The 17,735-nt window shown below is 46.1% G+C and overlaps 1 protein-coding gene across 2 annotated transcripts in view; it reads left to right on the forward strand.

Moving 5' to 3' along the window:
* Positions 1-4,572: 4,572 nt before the first annotated feature.
* Positions 4,573-17,735, forward strand: part of BSN (bassoon presynaptic cytomatrix protein) — a 65,585-nt gene continuing 52,422 nt past the window's right edge. For both annotated transcript variants that reach the window (XM_088171633.1, XM_014869571.2), the window contains exon 1: positions 4,573-4,887. In XM_088171633.1, the coding sequence (XP_088027759.1) occupies positions 4,588-4,887 (300 nt within the window). In that variant the 5' untranslated portion in view covers positions 4,573-4,587. The remainder of the gene's footprint in view (positions 4,888-17,735) is intronic.

The raw sequence follows: 17,735 nt of genomic DNA on the forward strand, positions 1-17,735 counted from the left end.
TTAGCACCAGGCAGAGGAAGGGATGAAATCCATGTTTCTCAGTTGCACAGAAGGGCTGCAGCTCCTGAAGGATTTACTCAGACCACAAATGCCAAGCTCCTGTGGATGTAATCACTGCCAGAGTTTTGTGGCAGCTGAGCAGGTGGATGTGGCCAGTGTGATCAAGGCAGGGATGTGAAATTAGACAAAAACCAATAAATCAGTAGAAAACCAATGCTGTCTCTTGAACTTTCCCACACAAGTCGTCAACAAGACTTGATTTACCAGCTGTGCATGTAGATTTTGTGTAATATCGTTATTGCTTGATTTTACAGCAGAGACATTGACAGTGTTGGCATTTACCTTGCCGTGGTTATTGCTCCCAAATTAGCACCTCATGTAAAAAAGGGCCCATTGATATCTCTTGGGATGCTGACTCCAAGCCTGGGTCTTGCCTGTAAAATTTAGTGGCACTGATGAACCTACTTGAGTTAAATTAGGGCAATTCCCTCCTACAGACCCTGACTTTACCTGGGAATTCCCAAATAAGAAAGCTGTACCAATTTACAGGCGCAGAATTGTAAACCAGTGCTATGTCATTGCATTGCTTTTATCTCCATTGATGCTGCTGACATCTTTTCCCTGGTGCTGCTGTAGCATCAAAAGTCTGGTTTAGGACAAATCATGTTTTTCTGAAATTAAATATTAACCAGCAAACAGTCTAACATTTGTTTTGGCTGTAAGTAGGACTTTGCTTTTAAAGCTTTCCCAATTTTTGTAATTTTAATAAAAAGCATATTTTTTACATTAGGGAAAAAATCAGGCATAAAAAAATCTGAGGTTCTTGTGACATCTTACACTGCTGAGCTTGGTTTTGTGGAGAATGGCTTTGACCCTTGGTTTTCCTTGTGCTGTTCATGCTTCTGATCATCTTGGGCAGCTCTTCCCTCTCAGTATTTACCCATTTCTTCCCAGGGTGTTGCATCAGCTCTAAACAGAAAGGCTGGTTGCATATACATATCTATTCCCGAGTGGAACTAGGGAAGTTCTGGGAGTTCTAATCAGGAGAAGTATCAGATGGAGAGGCAGAGCTGGGTATGGATTAATGTCTCAGGGTGATTTTTAGCTCTGGGCTCTGTGGCAGTAACCTTGCAGCTTTGCCTCCTCTCTTTCATGGAGCTGGGAGTTAATTTTTGTGGGTGCTTACTTAGCTTTGTGCTGGAAAATGGAGGGAGTTTTAGAAATCTAGAAGACACCATTGTTCAATTTCAAAACAATGAAAAAAGGAAGGAAACAGTATCTTTCCAGCTGCCTCCCTTCCCAGTGACTGTGGGCAAGTGAGTAGAGCTGCCTGCCTGCCCTTCTTGTGATAAAAAGCATTCATAGAATATCATAAGTGAAAACTTTAACAGTATAATTGTTAATACACTCAAACACTTGATGTTCTTTACTTGTACCAAATTACTACTCTATTGGTAATGGAGAGCACTGCTGAGTTTGGACCCTACAGAGATCTTTGACTCTGTATCACCCAATATTTCTGATTCAGCAATTAGGGCAGTGCAAAATCAATACATCCCTCATGAAATGGGGGAAATCCTTTTTTATTAAGGCATTCCAGTTTAATTGTTAGTAGACACTCTAGTGGAATTGGGAGGAATTCTCTGGAACCAGTTAGCAGCCCAGTGCTAGTTAACTATCAGTGATAGTGATAATTGTAAAACAAAAACAAAATAGGGCTGAGCTGCAGTTTGGGCTTTTGTAACAGCAAAAAAAAAAAAAAAAGAAAAAGGATTCATAGATGGGTACAAATCATACAAATACTGGATCATCCTCACAGAAGATGCAGTGAGCGTGGGCCTGTGTTTGATTCCATATGACTATTCTCATGTTCTTTCCTGAGGCAGCTCTCCTGGATTGAGTTACTGTATTTGACAGACCAGATGATTTCTTTTGGTCTTAAAATGCCACGGGTATGTTCAACTGGTGCAAGTGAGAGACAGTGCAGCCTGTGTAATGGGGGGGTTGAGGCATCCTGGATAATTATAAAATAAATAAATGCAGTGTTGGTAGAAGTGCATGGAGTGAAACTGCTGCTGGGAATGGGATGGAGGTGGTGCCCGGCATTACTCAGCACTTGAAAAAGTGCAGGGAGCTGGGAGGGAGCTCGAGCCCAGGCTGGGAAAGCATCTCTGGAGCAGCACTGACCTGTCAGACAGTGAGCATCCAACCACCCTCCTCTGATTTATCTGCCAGCGCTGAGGCTCAGGGCAAAATAACAGCACCTGGGGTATTGTTCCTCATGGGCTTCTGCATTTCCAAGAGAGCCACCCTGTTGTGTGGAAATGTGCACTTGTCTGTGTGGTACCTGGCAGCTCCTTGATGGAGTCAGAATTCCTACTTGGTGGCAGATATTTTTTTCACATCAAATGGGTATAAAACCCTGGTTTTTGAAATTTGCAGTGGAATAGAATCACAGAGTGGTTTGGGATGGGAAGGAGCTTACAGACCATCTCATTCCACCCCCTGCCATGGACAGGGACTCCTTCCACTATCCCAGGTTGTACCAAGCCTCATCCAACCTGGCCTTAAACACTTTGAAGGATCAGGTACCACAGCTTCTGTGGGCAGAATAACCATTCTGCTGTTCCAAACAACAAATATTTATTTGATCGTATAATGTTATTTCAGAGTTGTTTCATACACCATTAGGATCATGTGTGTCTAATACATAAGTGCTGGGAGTTTTATAGAAATATTAAATTTGAGGTGAGAAGATGCATTTTCCTTTCTGACAGTACTTCCTTCTGGTGTCTGGGGCTGAGCTCTCTAATCTCCACCAGCTATGGATGGTTTTATGTGTTTTATGGGGCAGTAGCCCTGCAGCCCTCGACATCAGGAGGCAAAACCCAAATCTGAGCTGAAGGGTGTCAGAATTAACAATGGAGAAGCATCACATGCCAAGAACATTTATGGCAGGCGCCTATTGCAGGGCCAGGAGCAGTTTTCAGTCTAGAGCAACACTCCCTCAGTGCTTTGCTTTATTATTATTGTGATTCTGTCTTCAAAGAAGTGGGTTTCAACCTGCAGCCAGAAAGTATTCCCAAAGTACTATTTTACTATTTATTTTCATCTGACTTTCTATTACTGTGGCAACGTGCACTTTGAATTTCATTAGTTTTATGCATTTAAGTTCCCTTTTTAAACCTTTATAAGGTCAGACCCTGCTTGGGTAAATCAACAATGTATTAAATTTGAGGTTCTGAGTAATACTTTTCCTTAAACAGCTGTAGATCACAGGTAGTGAGGGCATTAGGGCTTCTGCTTTTTCCAGAAATATTTGTGGGCATTACTGATAAGCACATGGACCAAATTATGTGGTAATTAGATAAGTATCTTCCATCACAGATTCATTCTTATGCACTTGTGATCCATCAGCAGCACGTTACAGGTCCCTGCCCTGAAACCACACGGGAGGAGGGTGTGTGGCTGCCATGCTGTGCTCTGCAGCACAACAGCTCAAAGCTCTTGCAGCTGGAGCTGCTCCAGAACTCCTTGGGCTGGCCAGGAGCATCCCTCAGCACTGTGGGGTGCTGAGCATCCTACACAGGCTATGGGACTGTGGGACTGCTGCCAAACCAGCAGCGGGTGCAATGCTGACCTCAGGGTAAATAGCTCTGCTTTCACAGGGAGGTTTCATCACCCTGTCCAGGTGACCAGAGTCATCCCAGCTGGTTTTTTTGCCAACCAAGAGTCACCAAGAAGAGGGTTCAGCTGGGGGCAGCCAGCCCACAAAGCCCCTGTTGTCTCTGTTTGCTACTTCAGTACTGATTACTAAAGCAGAGCCAATGTGCTCTCTCTTGATTTCCCACTGCTTTGGCCCCTGGGAAACAAGCCCTTAGCTGCTTTCACCTGTGACTTGCACGGTTTTGCCTGACAGCTGAGAAAGTACAAGTAGTTCTCCTGCCTCCATTAGGTTTCTGGAGGGGTTGTCCTTTAATGAATAGGTACTTTGCAGGCTTCTGGTTTTACAGTCGCTCATGAGAGAAGGCTGTGAGAAGCTGGTTTAGTGCATGTTGGCCACATCCCTGCAGAAAGAGCCCTGCAGGCTGCAAAGCAGAGTCATGGCTGCCTCTTCAGTGAGTTTGTGCTGAAGTTTGTGCTGGAAGCCTTGGCTGGCAGGAGGCTGAGCTTCCCAAACTTCTCACACGCATTTTTATGTGCAACTTTCTGACTGAAGTTCAACTCAGAATACAGCGAATAATTCAATTACATCTCTGCCGTTGGGTTATATAAGCGAAAGCTGAAATTGCGCCTTGTTTCGTAAGGTAAAGCGTATCCTTCTGCTGAGCTGAGCAATTTCCCTGGTTTGCAGTGGGCTTTTGCTATGCCTTCTTGGCTGAGCTGGGATTTTGAGGGGGAGAGGGTGCTGTAGCAGCTATCTACATTGACTGGCATACAAATGTTTGAAACCTGGGCTTATTATGTGTGTTTTGATGGTGTTTCAGCACGCTGAGGAGACCGGAGCAGCTGGACCAGGCCGGGGGCCAGCGGTCACCATCCCCCTCCCTCGCACAGACTGCAGCCAGCTCCCAGAGCCCCCGGGACATGAGGGGCCGGGGCCAGCCTGCACCGGCGGCCGAGGGGGCACGCAGGACGCTGCAGGTGGACGCCAGGAGCCAGGGCTCAGGGAGGTCTCCCTCGGTGTCACCGGACCGGGGCAGCACCCCTACCTCGCCCTACTCCGTCCCGCAGATTGCCCCCCTCCCCAGCAGCACCCTCTGCCCCATCTGCAAGACGACAGAGCTCACCTCCTCCCCTGGCCAGCCGAACTTCAATGCCTGCACCCAGTGTCACAGCAAGGTCTGCAACCAGTGTGGCTTCAACCCCAACCCGCACCTCACCCAGGTAATGCCTTCTCTTCCTCATGCAGCTCTCCTGACTGCTTCGGGTAGGTTCTGGCTTTCTCCAAGCACAGAAGTTGCACCTTTGCTTTTGGCAGCTGAACAGCATTGACCAGGAGAAATGGTTCTGCTGGTACTAAGAAAATAATTGTGATAATGTGAGCTTTGATGAGATGGGGGAGATAAATTAGTTGAAGGAGATTGGTAGATTACCAGGGCTCAGTCTCTGTTATTGAGATGCCAGAACACTTAGCTGAACTCTCCATTCTCAAAATTGTCGTGGAGTTAAAGGACTTGACAAGGAGGGGAGCAGAGTGGCTGCTGAGGTGTCGAGTGTCTTAGGCCCTGACTCACAACAGGTTCTGGTGGGTTCCAGGCAGCAGGAGGGAAGTGCCAGGAGTCGTGTGTGACACACGGCAGTGCTGGGGGATGAGTGCTCCGTGGGATGTGTGAGATGGATACTCTGGGTTCTGGGGGAGGATCCAGCAGCGGTGCCGGACGTGGGTGCAGGGGCTGGCTCAGGTGAGGGGCTCCCTGTGCCAACCTCTCAGGTCATCGATCTCCACGCAGGGTGGGAAGTGATTGCATGGTTTTTGCAGCTGTTGAGAGCCAAACCACAGGGGTTTCAAATCTTAAGCTTAAAACAGAAACTTAAAGCCACACTTTGAAAAGCAACTGTGCCACTCCAGTGCTTGCTAAGACAGGGTTTAGGCACTGAAGCCACCTGGATACCCAGGATTTACTGCCAGTAGCCATTTTGTGGTAAGCATGCAGTGCTTGCTCGTGACACTAGACACAGTGGTGTCTAAACATCATTGCTTGAGGAACTCTTTCCTTCCAGTCCTTTTTCCTGATTGAAGTAATCATGGAATTATGGAACAATTTGGGTTGGAAGGGAAGATCACCTCGTTCCAACCTCCTGTCATGGGCAGGATGAAGGGACGCCTTCCACTAGACCAGGTTGCTCCAAGCTCCATCCAGCCTGGCATTGAACACTTCCATGCCATGAGCGACTTTTCTGTTTTGCTTCTAAGTTTCATTTTAATTAGATTGCCAAACATTAATTTGGTGTCCAAGCATTGCCTTGAAAGTTGTCCAGTTACTCTGAATAGTATCAGTTAACAGGGAGATAACAATGAAACTGCAACAGTTTCTCGGCTTCTGGTCTTGTCTCTTCTGCCTTGCCCCAAGAGCTTACCCACAGTGGGCTGTACCCTGAATCTCTCTTGCAGATACCAGTGTTAAAATAGGTGTGTGCACAGAGACTTTACTTAGCAGCTCTAGGCCATTTTGCTCTTTGCATCTCTAGGTCTCTGTGCCCTCGGAAATGTGTTTGACTGCAGAGCATTTTTAGACATCAAATCAGAAAAAAATTGGACCTGAAATGGAGAAAGATTTTTTTTTTTTTTTTTTTTTTTGGTCTGTCCTGAGTTTAATATGCATTTCAGCAGCAAGCAACCTTATGACTTGTAAGTAGGTCGTTATGGGAGCTGAGGGATGAAAACAGTTGTCCAAGAGAGAAGCGTTTGCAACTCGTGTTGGCAGCCCGTGTGATGGGCTGGCTGGGGGAGAAGCAGTGGTTGCTGCCTTGTTGGAAGTGTGACTCATTTTCCTCAACATCATTCCTTGTGCTGCTATTTCAGAGTCATGCAGTGAGGTGCCTGAAGCATCCTGGTGCTGTTACTGGGGGGTCATGGAGGCAGCTGGGAGGGTGCTCTCTGTCTTGATGGTGGGAGCTGGGTTGGGAAGGATCTCTGGATAGAGATACAAATTTGTCACTTCTTTCTGCTTTCAAGGCACTCTAGCAGGATTAAATCATCAAAAATACCACATTTTCTAAGAAGATCAAACCCAAGAAAACCAAAATTGTGTTTTGCTTGGTCCATCCTCTCCTGTGCAATCTGTGGAACTGCCAGAAGCCACTGGCATGGTGAGGTGGGAGCCACAGGGCTGGTTTGGCATAATGATCTCCCAAACTGTTTTGAGAGCTGGGGTTTAAATCTTATATAAACACTTTGTTTTCATTAGTCTTTTGCTTGTATATATACCCATAGTATAAAATAGGTTTTTGTAATATATATTTAAAGAAAATAATAGTGTGTGAGCTGTAGTCCATCAAGCCCTATCTTGCCACTTATAACTCCAAGAGCAGGTTTTTCAGGGGAGGGTCTGCACCACCTGATGAAACTCTTTCATTTTGTACTTTGGTGATACCTTCTGCTCAGAAGCACATAATTCCCTTCGAAATACTATTTTTCTTTGCCTGTTATTTTATTCCTTTTTGTGTGGCTTGGTGGTCATTTTATCTTAAAAGCAAGTCTTGAATTTCTGTGCTGACAAAGCAATCAGCCTCTGTGGCATCTTGAGTTGATCGCTTGCTGAGAAAAACAGAATCTTTTTTTGGGTTTTTATTTCACTGTTTATTCCTTTGAGCAGCAGCTCATTCATGTTTCACAAGACTGGGCAAACAGAAGTTCCTGTCTGCTGCTGGTGTCACTCATATTTTACATGTAGATAATTATATTGTTCCCTCTGTTCATCTCCGTGCCCTGAAATAGCTGCTGTCATCGTTTTCAATTTGGTCGTGTGCTGGTTTTCCTTGTTCATTCACTTATTCCTGAAGGTCAGTGCTCTTGCCATAGACAGTTATTTTAAGCAAGGAAAGGGAATTATCAAGCAGGGAGCAATGTTGGCACCATTAAAGACAACGAGTTTTGAAATAACGTGCTAAAATCTAGAAGTTTGTTTACAGCCCTGTGCAGGAAATAGGTTTTTGAATGGAGATGTGTTATTTTGAGTGCAACATTGCAGCTTTCACATTCTAGTATGATTTTTAATTTCTCATTAAAACTTTTTTTTACTTTTCCTCTGTGTTGTCTTTGAGGGTTTTTTTGAACAGCTTGTTCTGCAGGGCCATACCAGTGATGCTGTCATCTCCTCCGGGGGGAATAGCTCAGTTTCAAACCAGTACAATAGGTTTAGAAAATCCTCTTTTTGTACAAATTTCACTTTGTTCTGCCGCTCCTGTGGCTTTCGCCTGACTGATCCAGCAGCATGTTCATCTGATTGGATTTGCTCTGTTTGGTATCATAAGGAGTAACCTGCAGGCATCCTTTCTGCTTCTCTAGGGTTTTGAAGTGCTGCTGCACATTGCTAATTTGATAAATTAATTTCTTCTTCAGTCTTCTCTTAAAATTTGTTGGGTTTCTTTTAATTTGTTTTCTCACCATCCTAAACGCTAAACCAAAAACATGAGGAACTTGAGTTTGATTTTAATCAAGAGCAGCAGCACAGCATTAAAACGTGTGCTTTAGTTAGAGCTGAAATGAAACTCAAAATGCCTGGCTGCCTAATAGGTCTGCTTGGAACCACTTGGGATTACAGGAAACCTTTCTTGTCTGCCTTAACATTTCTATTGTGCTTTTTTCAATTTGAGGTAGTGTTTATTAGAGGCAGTTTCATAAGTATTCAGATGCAGCGCCCTGAATAAAAGGAACATGTTTATACATGTGTGTTCTTTACCAAATTACTTTCTTTTTGAAGGCCCTGCTTTTGTCCCTGAGCCATTTTGATTTTATTTGCTGTATTTGTGGCCATATTTATGACTTATAATTGTTAAACTTTAGTTCTGCCCCATGTTTTTAGCTTTGCTTAGGGAGATTGAAGAGATTGTTTGTACTTTTTCTGCTATGAATATAATGAATTATGAAATATTTAAAATATTTGAGAGCAAATCGGTTCTCTGTGTGCTCTGTACCTTGTAAGCTCATCACAAACCTTTGATCACGGACCTTCAGCAAGTGAAACGTAAAAAGTCTCAAGAAGGATTAAAAACTTGCTGGTTGGTTTCCCAACAGTGGTCAGGGTTGTTTGACAAGAGAAGAAAATTCTCAGCGGCTCTTGAGTTATCTGTGGCAAGAGGAGGTAGCCACAAAAATTATTCAAAGTTTTTAGGTAAATGTTTAAATTGTATTAATGGAAAATAGACCATCAGCTGAGGAGATGAGACTGAAATAATGTGAATGTTGTGTAGGGCTGTGTTTATCCTGTCATAACCTCACAGCAGATGGTTTTCTGCTCAGTAGTATAAGAAAATTTGGGTAAAGTGGAAAAAAGAAGCTGTTGGGGAAAGCTGAAGGGTGATACAATGCAGAACATCCCTGGTGGCAGGAATGGAGCTTGCTGGCCCTGGAAGAATATCTGTGGTCCAAAGGCTTTTCCAACCTGGCTGTACTGTCAAAAGTGATGCCTGCACACAGCATCACCTCAGTCATTTAGCAAATGACTGAAAAAAAACTCAAGTATTGAAATTGTGAAGCTGTTCATACACTGCTTTCAAAGGACCCCATTTCTCATTTAGTTAATTGTCCCAATTTTACACATTGCACCATGCTGGTGTCCAATTTTCAGTAAAACACAGCATATTTGTGAGTTAGGGACCCAATCTAACTTATTTACCCTGCAGTAGGCTTTGGCTTGACTAATGACCACTGCTTCAGAAACCCTGGAAGCCAAGGGCTGTGCTTTGCATGCCAGGGGAATTATAAATTCTACTTTAAACCACTGGCTGTTATTAATGGCAGTGAATCCCCATCTCTTCCTCTCATCCATCTCCTCTCCTGCCATTCATTCAACATCCAAACATTTACAGGTCTCTGATGCCATGCAAGTGTGGGTAGAATCCCTGTTGGCATCAGTGCTTTTACCCAGGGCTGAGCACTGAAGGACTGGATGAAAACAGGGATCTAGTTGCTGATAGATAATTAAACGTGAGTTTTGTGAGAAATTTGATCTCCCTTGTTTTTCCCTGCCTTTTCAAGCAACCAAATTGTTCTTCATCTCTTGGGATCTTTATTGAGAAGCCATGGGGCCATGCTGGCATGACATTTCCTAAATTTCTAAGTTTCCTCTGGATGCATCAGCTCCATGTTGGATGTAGCTCTTTGCGATGGGAGGGATGGCAGAGGACAAGCTGTAACAGTGATATTACATTTACACAGTCTCTTCTCCTGCTGAACAAGGCAAAACCAACAAGGTTTTCTCCTGCCCTTGGGACCTCAAAAAGTATTTGTGTTCCTGGCCATGAGGCACTTCCAGCCCCAGCCATTAGCATGTGTGTGGTCCTGCATCAGTATTATTGTGCTCATGGATAAATACAAGGCTCTGTTTAGAGGTTATAGTTCCCTCTCATTTTAAAGAATGATGTTGCATCGGAAAAAATAAATGTTTCTCTGGTCTGGCATCCCGTGGGGCATTTCACACTGGTGTCATTCCTGTGTTTATGGGTAGCTGGGGAGTTGGGGCTGGCTCTGTCAGCAGTTGTCCTTCCTCGTGTGCACCTTTCAGCAAGTTCAGAGGTGTGGTTTTTCCCTCCTGTGATCAGATCAAGCCCCCGGACATCCTTGGGCAAGCAGTGTTTTTGTTCTTCTGTGGTGTTAGACAACTTTTTGTCTGTGTACGTGGTAGGTGTACCCTATATTCAGCCAGACCCCTGTGTTGCTGAGTCAAGTTGCCCATTTTAGAATTATTTGTCTTTTGAGATCATCTTCCTTCACCATATAGCTGTAAAAATAAATCTGTCGTTAGCATTACGTTGCAGATCTGGGAGAAATTTTCCATTGGATCATGTTGTGCAATAGGAGTGAGATGTGTGTTTTATTCCAGTTTTTTCTTTGTTTTTAGCAGAGCTTCAGCCAGCAGTGACCTGCATGTGCAGTGGGTGATGCTGTTTGCAGGAGCTGGGGCTTGGCATGCCTGCTACCTTCTCCTAAGGATACAGCAATTTGGGCTGCAGCTGCCTAGGCAGGGGTGCTTGGCCTCATCTGCTGCCACAGCGCTGCTCCATCGCAGTGTCTGAGGTCAGCATCTGCCCCATGGGTGGGTGGGACCAGTGCTTTCTGCCCTACAGCTCTCCTCAAGAGAACCCTGTGAGCTGGGCTCTAAAAATCTGCTCTTTGTGGCTGCAGTGAATATTCTGTGGATTTTTTATGGTGAGAAAATATTGATAGGAACGTAGGATTTAGCACCCTGGACCAACAGGTTGTATGTGTGTATATATTTGCTACATTTTATCCCTTCCTCACTGTTGCCCTTCACCTCTTAATCTCTTTATCCCTACACCAGGTGTTCCATCCTGTATCTGCAGCTTGGCAGTGCAGGATGTGTCTGTTATCCCTTGGTGGTCTTTAATTTTTTAATGGGGTGATTAACACTGAATGAAACAACTCATATGAAGCTGGAGAGTAGCACACTTGCTCTTGCTGAGCCTTTCTACTTAGAAATGGTTTATTTGCCTTTTTTGGCCCCTGCTGCAGCCTGAGCAGGAGCTTCTCCCAGCAATCCACACCGACGTGCGACTCATCTCTTTGACAGATCGCAGTTTAAGTTAGAAAAAGCTCATGAGTAATTCTGGCTGTTTCTCCCAGTGTGCCGCCCTTTGCTGTGCTCTGCGTGGATGATTCAAATAATGCAAAAATTGCTGGCAGAAAACGTCAAAAAAGATCTTGGCTGAACGTTTGCTGGTGACTAAGGGGGCTGGTGCGGCTCAGGGTGGGTCTGAGCCGGGGCTGTGGTGACATGTTCAATTGTTCGTAGGGCACGGGAGAGCGTGGCTTCCCGCAGGCTGCAGCGATGCTGCGGTGCAGAGGGGTAATTAAAACAACTGCAAGTGAAGAGGAGTCTTCCCGAGGGATGGGAAGTGGCCTCCTTTCTCCTTTCAGCTTGGCATCTTGTGCCGCTCGCTGAATGCCGAGCCCAGCAGCCGCACGGGCTGAGCCGCCGCCACCCTGCGTCCTCCTTCTCTCGGTACATTAAGTTACAACAAGCTGTTTGCTTGGATGAGACATGGTTTTCCTCTGGCTTTCAACTCCCAGAGCACTTTATCATTAAAAAGAAAAGCCGACTGAGGATCGGAAGCGGCTGTCAAGCTTTCCATAGTGGAGCAGGGTACCGAGTCAGAGGCTCCCTGTGTTTTTGAGAGCTTTGCTGTGGCAGCTGCTGCCTTCCTTCCCTCCCCCTGAACATCCTCGGGCAGAGGGATAAGATCCCTTACAGCCCATGGTGGTAGATGGGGATATTTTGCTCACGCAGATGCTGCTCCTCGTTTTCCTACCGGTGGAGTGTGTGAAATCGCGGAGTGTTGGGGTGTCCCTGAGCGAGTGCAGGAGCTGCGCGGGGTTCGCCTGTGCGCTCCGCTTTGCGATGTGTGTGTGTGTGTGTGTGTGTGTGTGCTGCCGGAACGCTGCGCTGCCTCGGGGAGCGCTTCGGAGGAAACTTCAAGAGCTTGCAGTGCTTTGATGGGGATTGAGTTAATCCTAGCTGAATTCGTTCCTATTTACGGGCTTTCTACAAGCTGCAGAGAGCAGGGTGGTTGGAATGGAGGGTGTCAGACACTCCACGTTAGCACCCACTCTGCACCCACCCCTGCGGGGCCGTCCCAGGGGCTACATCTCTGGTGCAGCAAGGGGTGAACCCCAGCGAAGGAGGAGATGTTGTGACATGGCTCTTCCCACCTTGAATGGAAGTGACACACGAGGTCTGTCTGGTCCTTAAAGACAGAGGTGGTGGCATCTTGTCAGTGTCTCTTGTAACCTGAATTTAGCTGATTACCGGTGCTATTTGTAGAGCTGTGTGGGATCCCACCACAATAAACCAACTTGTTTCTTCCTGACCCTGTCTCTTGTCTGTCTCTTGGCCATCGTAGCATTTAGATGCTAAAAAGAGATTTACATAGTGTGATGGACTGAAAAACCTTATAGATTTCTGAAAGCAGCCCTGTGAATGCAGTGAGGTGTTTGTGGAACAGCAGTTCATTCCTGCAGAGGTATTTCTCACCATCTTAATTCCCAGACCTCACCCTCTTGCCATACCCAGCTCTTTTTGGAGACATGATTTGCAGCTGTACTCCCGGACAGTCCAAATCTGAGAGGTATGGTGTTGATGGACTATGAAAACTGATTATTTTAACTCTGATTGAAATGGTATTTTATCTCATCTGCAAACCTTTTGATCAAGGACAGCCGAAGGGAGGGTGTTTCCATTCTGGAGTCAGTTTATGCTGTAAATAAGCTGTGCCGGTGGCATGGCTTTCTGCTCTGAGTAAATCAAAGTCAAATTGTTGGATTGGCTCTGGAAATCCAGGAGCAAGATGTGATCTTAATGGAATGGGAGGAGAATGTGCAGCAGGCTGGTGAGATTAAAGGTTCGTCAGAAGGAGTTAAGGCATGTATATAACACAGCACTGCACCAACTAGAAGTTGTTTTTGAAGGCTGAATAAGTGTGTCCCTCCCCTTCCTCTCTTGCTCCCTGCTCACTTTGATGCCCATCTCCTGTATCTTAATCGAGCCCAGCTGCTTGTGCAGCAGCCTTGCAAAGAACCTTCAGGATGAGAAGTTTTAATACTGACTTTTTGTTCCCTCCCCAGTTTGTCTGCCACCCCCTTGCTATGTCCAAGCTGAGGGGGCAGACTGGCCAGACCCTCAAGTTGGAGACCTCCACGGAAGGAGGAGACTTGAGCAGCAGGCAGGAGAGATGTGCCCATCAGTCTCATGGAGAGGAAGTTCTGGTGCCCTCCTACCTCCAGCCACCCTCTCCCCTTTCCGATGAGCACAGTATTCCCATTAGACGGAAACAGAAGCACAAACGCTCGGGCTCATCTGTTCAGCAAAGCCTAGATTATTCTGAATCATCCAACATCCTTATCAGAGCGCTCCAGCCGGCGCTTGCATCAGTCACAGCGCAGGCTGGCGGAGTCAGTGGCACTGCTCTGCCCGTTTTAATTGCCACGAGCCAGCAGCTCTTTGAAGCCCTGTCCCCAAAGAGCAAACGAGCTTGTCACTGCTTGTAGCTCAGCTTTGCAGGAATCGCAGGATCAGCAAGCGTTCCCCATTAAAAACCTGCTCAGGACGCAAATATATAGGGCTGTATGTGTAGTGCAGCAGCCAGCTGGGTGTGATGGAGTGGGGCACTGCTGGGCTTGGACCGAGGAGTGGGAGCTCCACTCGGGATTTTAGTTTTGAGGTTTTTTTCCCCTCTAATTGCAGAATACCCTAGAAGCTGTAAAGGCCATGTCCTGCGACTCCTTGAGTATGAGGCTCCTCCAAAAACAGCTTTGTCATGGCTCTGAGCTGCTCACTGGTTCTGTTCAGCCCCTCCTGTTCTCTCAGGCATACCATATTGCCCTTCCTCCCCAAAAGAAATCCCATGTCTGTCTTGATCTCCTGGAAGGCACTGCTTGCTGCCCTTTCCCCCTGAGAACCTCTGTTTTCAGTATGATGCCTACTAGATAAAATACCAGGTCTAGTGGAGAGGTCTGGCTAAAAACTAATGGTCTGTGTTAAAATTACTCTGGGGACCTAAGAAAGGGTTGAATTACCTGTATTTCTGGATTCCTCTGAAATAAGGAGCATACTTACTGCAGGAGAGGCCTGGGCTCACCTGTCTCTGTTTTGCACACATACTGTATATATTGCAAAACCTTTCAAGCTTTGAGAGAAGCAAATACCCTCAGTATTTGATGGAGCACAGTTTGTTAGTGCAAGACCAACAGTGCTGGAATCCATGCCAAAAGGTGAAGCCCAGTTAAAGTGAGCCCTTGTACCCATGCATGGTGCTGTCAACTAGTCCTCAGCAACCTGCTCAAGGGACCCTTGGCAGACTGGAACACGAATCCTGATTTTTCCTGGAGTACCGAGTCAGTACGGAGATGATGGACTAGGCCAGTTAATGTCTTGAAATTTATTTTTACGCACTCTACCTTATGTTGTGACCTACCATATTAATTTTCCAGCTGAATATGATTGTGGCTTTCAAATTGGAGAGTACTTTGAGAACTATCCCCAAACAGGCATGCTGCTGCTGCCACCTGTCTTTGAGCTGCTTCTGGGATCCCACTACTTGCTCTCAGCAGACAATTGTTACTGCTTTATTAGGAATAAGGAAGAAAAAAAAATCCAGCAACTTCTGAAATACTATTTTCCATAACTAATTCCAGGTGCTAATTCCCTTTTGAGACCGGAGGACATGTTGGATAATAACGCTTTATGCAGATCCTGGGTGTAAAGTTTTTGCAGTTCTGCCCAAAAAAGTCTCATGATCTGATGGTTTTGAAGGACATGTCATTTGGAGGGCTCTGAAGAGCTCCACTGCATTGAGGGATCTCCAAGTTATGGCAACTAACCAAGACCCAAAATCAGGCGATGTCACTTACAGTAAAAACTGAAAGCTTCAGTGTCCTTACTAATGATTTTGGCCAGCTCAAGCTCTAACTGCAAATCACTCTTCTTCTCCATCCAATGTCTTTTCCCATGTCTTCAGGCACTTTTCCAGTGCCATCCAGCCTGCATCCTACTGGGAAGCAAAGATATTAGCATGGCAAGACCCTCTCCCTGTGGGAGTAGTCACTGTGCACCAAAGAGCAGCATCCCCATGGACAGCGTGCTGTGCTGCATCCCAACGCCTGCAGCATCCCGTGCTTCAGACCTGCTCCTCCTTTTCTTTCTCTGCAGTGTGCCAGGAGTCAGCCCACGCCAACAGACAAGGCTGTGGGCAGATAAAAGCTTATGAGAAGGTGGTGTTCATTTGGATATCAAATGTTTTTCCCTCCTGGTGCGTGGATCCTGCTGCTTCCCCCTTGCTGGCCAATCCATGCCTTCTCTGCCCGGTTTGAGGCAGTTTGGGGCTGATTGCTTGCAGTCAGCGTGGCTCCCACTGTTCAGCTGGATATTTTGATGCACAATACTTGAAAATCAGAGGCAAGATCTCTCCAGCAGAACCCTTGAAAGTGGGGTGAGCTGTGATGACTGCTGCGGTCTCACCTGCAAAAAATGCCCTGTAGGTCATCAGAGTCAGTCCAATTACCAGTGGCTGGTAATTACATACGAGTTGCCTGGCTTTGCAGCCGGGGCATGACGACAAGATTTATTGTTTCTCTTCAGAAGTGGTTTCTGATTGGCACTGGAGCAAATCAAAGCAGGGTGAAATCAGCTTGAACTGTGCAGTTTGCTCCTCTGTAGTTTTCTTGCTGTCTGGATGGACATGGAGCACTGCAACTGGCACTGCCTATGTGCTGCTTGTTGGAGGTCTCTGAAAGAAAAGCTAAGAAGCCCTAGAAGGACATTTGCTTCTGCAATATTTTTGGTGTTTTAACTGAGTGATTTCTATTGGAATGTTTCTGTCTTTTGTAGCAGTTTCTAGTCTTGCAGTTGAGCACTTGACCCTTTATTTGAGCTGAACTAAACTGGCTTTTGTTGTAAGCTTGCCCAGGGTTTTCAGTTGTGCTAAGGGGTCCTAAGCAGGTTACTCTGTGGTAATCCTCTGGGCCCCCATTCAGAAAGGCTGCAGAAAGCTCTCAAATGGGGGTCACTTCAAATTTTGGCTTGGGTTGTGACAGAAAAGACAATCTTTCAAGTAGCAGGGTTCTTTTTCATTAAGAGTTTATTCACCTTTCTGGTGTATTGGTTTAGATCTCCATGGCAATGATGACTTCAACTCAGCAAGCAAAAGATCATAGATTAGAATCCCAGAATGGTTTGGGTTGGAAGAGACCCTGAAGCTCATCTCATTCCAGTTCCTGCCATGGTCAGGGATACCTTCCATTAAACCAGGCTACTCCAAGTTCCATCCAGCTTGGCTTTGAGCACATCCAGGGATGGGAAGTTCACAACTTCCCTGGGCATCCTGTTTCAGAGCCTTACCACCCTCACAGTAATGAATTTCTTCCCAATAACCTCTCTGTTCCTGCCCTCTTGTCAGTGTGAAGCTGTTCCCTCTTTTTCTGTCACTTCATGTCCTTGTGAAAGATCCCTCTCCAGCTCTCTTGTAGCCCCTTCAGGTACTAGAAGGGGCTCTGAGGGCTCCCTACAGTCTTTTCTTTCTAGGCTGAGCAACTCTTATCAAATCATGATGACCAATTTTAATCTTGCTTTGCAACTAGCTTTTTTTTTTTTTTTATTGATGACAGGGTGATTGCTCTTGTAGACTGGCTGGCAGTGAAGTAGCCCATTCTTTAAGGCTAAATAATAGCTACAAAAACCCAATTAAAAGTGATGTGGCTGTACAGGTATCTCTGCAAATTCTAATTGTTTGCAGATTTTCGTATAAATTTTATTTAGTAGATGATGACTTATGTGATTATGCCAGGTGTATTTGTATGGGGATAGGAATTCCAGCACAAAAAACCTGTTCTAATTTATTTAAAATAGGTGGCTGGTGACTGGATAAGCTGGTGAGGGGTGCCCAGGCTGGAGGAAATCTACCCAGTGCTTCTCCTCTGCTTCTCAGAGAGTCATGAAGAGGCTCAAGGTTTGTGGCAGGGCCCTGAGCCCCGTGGGAAAGCCTCTTGCATTTTTCTGGGGTCACTGGAGCCAGGAGCTGGTACCTGCTCCTCTGCCTGGTTCATTTCCCCTCTGCAATGGGAAGGGAGCTGCCTGGGATGCCTTTGTCATGGGTTTAGGATTAACCCTCCCTCTGGACTCCTTCCAGGTTGGTTTTCAGGTCCTTCCTATCCAAGAATGGTAAGTTCTGGCCGGATGGAACCTTTCCTCTCCCTGGCAGTGCTCCTTCCCTTACCTCTTCCCCAGCAACCTGAGTGTTGTCCCTGTGGGCCTCCATCCTTCAGCACAGCATCCTGCTATGCCTCACTGCAGCTCCTCAGCTCATCACCATCATCTGATGCAATTCCTGGGGAAACCAGTACAGCCAGCTCCCAGGAAGGGCTGGATGGGACACCCAGCTGTGTCCAGATCATGAACACATGTGCTGTGCCTGTCTCCTCCAAGGTGCACACCCATTACTTGTCAATAATTGCATTCTCTCAGCAACACAAATGAACCCAAATGAAGGTCTGGGCTGTC

Source organism: Sturnus vulgaris, chromosome 11, assembly GCF_052056855.1.
Source record: "Sturnus vulgaris isolate bStuVul1 chromosome 11, bStuVul1.hap1, whole genome shotgun sequence".
In the NCBI taxonomy this organism is placed as follows: domain Eukaryota; kingdom Metazoa; phylum Chordata; class Aves; order Passeriformes; family Sturnidae; genus Sturnus; species Sturnus vulgaris.